Source organism: Buceros rhinoceros, unplaced genomic scaffold, assembly GCF_000710305.1.
Source record: "Buceros rhinoceros silvestris isolate BGI_N320 unplaced genomic scaffold, ASM71030v1 scaffold15089, whole genome shotgun sequence".
NCBI classification, from domain to species: domain Eukaryota; kingdom Metazoa; phylum Chordata; class Aves; order Bucerotiformes; family Bucerotidae; genus Buceros; species Buceros rhinoceros.
In genome coordinates, this window is record NW_010432213.1 from 1,728 (window position 1) to 6,743 (window position 5,016).

Genomic DNA, 5,016 nt, shown 5'->3' on the forward strand with positions numbered 1-5,016 from the left:
CCTGCTGAAGCAGATGGTCCTCGTTATTCTTGGATTTACGGTATAATTGGATCGAGTATTGATCCAAAAATCCCTTTGCATCTAAAACCGCCCCCAAGAATTCAGAAATGCGGAACAGCCTGCCCTTTAAGCTGGCAGTTAAGATTTCAGGCTGGGAGTGACATTTTATTTTCCCCTCCCCTTGCTCCATCCCTCCCACCCCGCAAGCTAATCACAGCCACCCCGGTCTGGGACAGCAGGCACCGGTACCCGGAATTACTGCACATACTGTTTAATGTAGCGGGAAACGGAAAAATCTATTCCATTGGCTTTCAGCAAGCATCTTCTCTTGAAATTTGATCAAAGTCACTCCATATCCATTTATATATTTCTTTGATCTATATTTGATTTAATTAAGGTTGCTCAGGAATATTTCTTAGCCACTTAATACTATGCATTTTAGGAGTAATAAGCTTCAAGAAATTAAGCAGCTGTTTTTCACATCCAGTCCATTTTTTGGACTGCTGACCAAAGCACGACACGGAATCGAGGCAAGTGTAACTCTTGTTTGGAAAAGATCTTTTCATATGGATCATCAGAAAGTTTTCTAAGCTGCCCTGTTCCACCCCCCTTGCCAAGCCTAAGTCAAGGGACGGCAATTTTTGTAGGAACAATAAACCACCGCTGCCCCTCTCCTCGGAACACTGACAGGCTGCCTCTGCCAGCCTGGCGTGTTTGAGGGGAACGGTGAACTCAGCGGGAAGCGCTTGAGCTGAGAGCCCTGCAGGCTGGCCCCCCGCCACGGAAATGCTGCTCGCTCTGGTCGTGATGCTGCTAATGCGGCTATACAGGCTTTTTACACAAATAAAAACAAAATAGTGACTTTTTAGCTGTCCCTGGGAAAGAGATTATAGAATATATATGGGATTGTTCTGTAATTAATCCCGGGTTTCAGCCAAACATGCTTACAAAGTTGTGAAAAAAAGAAAAAAAGAAAAAAAGAAAAAAAAAAGTTTTTTTGAGCCGATACCCATTGAGTTCCAGGACTGCAGGAGGAAAACTGTGTTACCACCTGGGTCTGCCCAAGAAAGTGCAGAGTAACAGCACCATGGGAGCAGCCCTCTGCTTCTCTTGTTCGCAGTGCTCGTGGAGATAAACTCATCAAGTAACACAACGAAATGACTTATTTTGCCACCAAATAAACTTTCACCATTTCGCCTCTCTTGTGTCTAATGGCAGGTAAAACTACCCAAATGCCACGTCTGGAACTTGAGGACATCTCGATCTCACGGGCACAGGGTACGGACTGGGAAGGGTTAAGGTACGTTCTGGTCACCAAATGACTTTGGGGATATATCAGTTGATAATGACTCCACCGTAAACCTCGACATGGGAAACCGAGGCCAGGTCACTATGAACAAGAGCAGTCCGCGGTTTCACATGGCACATCTCCGCAGTTCCATTTCACGACAGAGCACACAGACTGTACAAAGCATTCGGCGCCGTTCCTGGCAAGTAAGACCGGGGACAAAAACCAGCCGAAGTAACCGCGCAAAGCTGGGTTCCTTCAGGCTGGCACGGAGAAGCTGGCGCTGCCACGGGAAATGCTGTGGGTGCTACCAGCCACGTCAGCCTGGCACTTTGGAGAGGCTTTAAAAAAAAAAAAAAAAAAAAAGAGTATTTTTTACTAGTGCTTATTAAAATACAGCCCAGTCTGAGTTCCCAATTTCAGTGTGAATAAATCATCTACTGGCATCAGTTCAGGATCCCATCAGTTTCTCTTTGAAGCATTGACTGGGACACATTCACATGCTTATTTTCTTGTAAAGAAATAGGTCTTGAGTGAACAATCTGCTAAAGGTTCTCCTTATTCTAGTAAATTTTACAAGAAAGTGCTTTTCCAGAAGAATGTGCTAAAAATTTTTCTATGCTTTTTCTTAATTAGCTGCCTTTTTTCCTTATCATAACATGAAGACTTGGTGGAATTTCACGGGAGATTATCGCTGAACACGGGAGAGAGGTTTTCTTCCCATTCTAGTGGGAGTGGTTTGTGTCTCACCAGATGACATAACATTATCAACCCCACATCTCTGCAAGTTTAAAAAGGGGACAATGTACAGTACGGTGTGACTTTTTTAAAGTGTTTAGACCTCACTCCCTTCGAAAGAGGTTTTGAGAAGTGGCCCGTTGTCTGCTGTAAAAAGTTATCCGTGGGATACTTCAGTCTCCTGGTTCAGCCAGTATTTTGAGGATGGATTCTTTCTCAGGGAGCAAAGTGGGGGCGTTCCAATAACAAAACTCAGAGGGGACTCAATGGCACGTCCACGAGTGCATGCAGGTCTGGCCCTGTTCAAGAGAAACCAGTGTGTCTGTGTACGGTTGACACCAGGCTGGTGGAGGGCTTGTGGTCAGCACAGTACATTCTCCCTCTTACACGGAACTCCTAGTTCTTCTCTTGCAACTACCTAATATTTGGTTTTACTTCCTTTTCGTCTGCTTCATCCTCACTGTCATCGACTTGCTGAATGACCAAGTCGGTTGACCCATCTTCCACAATCTCCACGTCGGATCTGTTGTCTTCCCCGTAGTGCCACCGGGAATCCTTGTCCCCATCGGGTGGAAATTCTAGGGGTGCTTCAGCCTCCAAGTCAATGCGAATGCTGTCTATGCCAGCTTCGGCCAGACACTCGTTACAGAGTCTGTAACGTCTTGTCCCCTCTTGGACCACTTGTCCCGTTAGCTCGGTCACGTGGCGCTTACACTTCCTGCAGATGGGCTTACACGCCTGATGAATCTGGGAAAACCAAAAGGAACAAATTTGATCTGTATCCACAGAGAAGCAGAGTTTAAGATGACAAAAGTAGTGCAGGAGCAGCATCAAATGGTAGCGTTAATTCTTTTGGAGAGACAGTCATCAAACGTTAGAAACGAACCCATGGCAGGTGCCGTAACTGCCCACTCGAGCTCTGTCACAGGACGTGCGTAGAGCAGTACCCGTGTGAGCCAGCGACGAACACAGAAACTCACCCCCTTTCATCCAAACTATGCCTCACATCAACCAAACCCGGTTAATTTTCTATTACCTCTTCATGGGAGTCAACACCTCAACCAGCCACACTCGTGCTGTGTTACCCCTGCGGAGACAGATCTACTCAGTAAACAAATCATGCAGGTACTAGGAATACATACTGTTCGGAAATGGCTACTTAGGTGATCTAGCCTGCTAAACCTTTTCCCACATGCCTCACAAGGGTACGGGCGCTCTCCCGTGTGACAGCGAAGGTGACGCTTCAGGTCTGCTTTCCTCTTCACCACATGAGTGCAGAACGGGCACTTGAACCTCATCCTGGGCAGATCATCTGTTAGGAAACGTGATTAAAAGAGTAATAAATTAAAATCATGACGTGTCTCATCAGGTAACACTCTAGGAAAAGGCGTTCTGTGAGCAGAACAGCAGTTCGCTTCTTAAAAAAAATATTATTGTAAGTCTCTCAGCACAAAGATCTTGTGTTTTCCTGTGAATTCCACAGGAGGGCAAAGGAAAGGAGGGGACCGTTAGCTGAATTAAAATGAGCTTAAAAATATCACAGAAGATCACAACTTAAATTTGCACACTTAAGAGTAGAGACACTAAGGGTTATGTCAGTTTTCCTAAACCAGGTACTTCGGTAATTCAAAATTATTACACAATAAAACTTTCCCAACTTTCATTTTCGGTAAAGCATATTTTCCCACGGACAGAACAGAGTGTTGGTAGGTGACTGTGTGCTGTCCACCCCAAAACGAGCGTTTACCTTCGGCCCAGCTTCCCATGACGCCCAGGATGGAGGGCATGCTCCCATACTGCTCCTCTGCTTTGGAAGACTTGGATTTACTGGAAGAACGGGGCGATTCGTGCTCTTGCTGCGACACAGCCAAGGTCCGCGGCATCACCTCGGCCCCTTGGCTGTACTGGTATCCCACGTGAGGAGACTCGACTTCGGGTTCAATCGGAACTTGCTCCTCGGGCTGGGCGATGTGGCCGGCGGGCTCGGCAGCCCTGTCCTCCAGTTTGCTGGATTTATAGTGAGGAATGTCGGCAGGCTGCTGCAATCCCAGGTGCCGGGATTTCTTCACGGAATCCTGCCGCTGCTCATGCTTGGACAGCTGCTGCTGGGCATTCCTCTGAGAGGAAGGGTAGTAGCTGAAGTTGCTCCAGGCATTTCCACCCATCATACATGTCCCTTGATCTGGACTTAAGTGCGAGCGTGGTGGGCTGCTCTCCGCCCTCCAGCCCGTGCTGTACAAGCAGGACCGGTCCACGCCGTTGGAGCTGACGTCTTTGTCTGACAGGCTGAAGTAGCGATCCTTCTCCTTCTCACTGATGTCCAGTGAGGACTTAATGAAGGTTTTACACACGCTGATAACATCGGTCATCTGCAGGTAGCTGGCGGCAGACATGACTTCGATGACGTTCTGCCCAGTGAGAGACAGTTTGCCTGAATACACAAAATCTAGAATAACTGTAAACGTGTCAGGAGAAAACGCCTGGAAAGTCGCTGTTGTCGGCTGAGTTGTCTCCTTCGAGCCCTGCGAAAGGAGCATTTTGAAGTAGCCGCTGCTGGCAAACAGCACATTGCGATGTGCCTTGAAGACCTTTCCCTCGACCAGGATGTTGCAGTCACAGAATAGGTCTTGCCTGCGCTGCTCATTTAGTTGCTGCAAGAGATGGAACTGGTGGGAAGAAATCTCCATTCCAAAAAAGATGAAATTAAGCGTCACTCTAAAAATAAAAAAAAAATAATTAGACTCTTGACTTCAGCGTTGTGCAACTCAGCCAAAGATGTCACACCCAATTTTACAGGTATCTTTACAAAATAACCTTTTTATTTAAATCTGTAAATATATTTCAATTACAATATGCACGACCATATATTCTTTTTCCGGGAAGAAAAGAGTGATGAAAAAGCCAAACCAGTGATTTGGCAGCGACGAGCTGGGAGCATATGCTGCCCAGGGATGCAGGAAGGAGGGTGTGCAGCCCGCGGGCGGCTCCAC

At 46.9% G+C, this 5,016-nt stretch overlaps 1 protein-coding gene across 2 annotated transcripts; it reads right to left on the reverse strand.

The window, feature by feature from the left end:
• Positions 1-2,425: 2,425 nt before the first annotated feature.
• On the reverse strand, positions 2,426-4,713 carry LOC104500096 (zinc finger and BTB domain-containing protein 8A-like). Of its 2 annotated transcripts, none has more exons than XM_010143694.1 (3): positions 3,909-4,713; positions 3,169-3,356; positions 2,426-2,773 (listed from the first exon to the last, which is right to left on the reverse strand). In XM_010143694.1, exons 1-3 carry the CDS (start codon positions 4,711-4,713, stop codon positions 2,441-2,443), a joined length of 1,326 nt encoding a protein of 441 aa, XP_010141996.1. In that variant the 3' UTR covers positions 2,426-2,440. The 2 variants fall into 2 exon arrangements, with proteins under 2 accessions (XP_010141996.1, XP_010141995.1); XM_010143693.1 differs by having other exon boundaries at positions 3,169-3,338; positions 3,774-4,713.
• Positions 4,714-5,016: the final 303 nt, after the last annotated feature.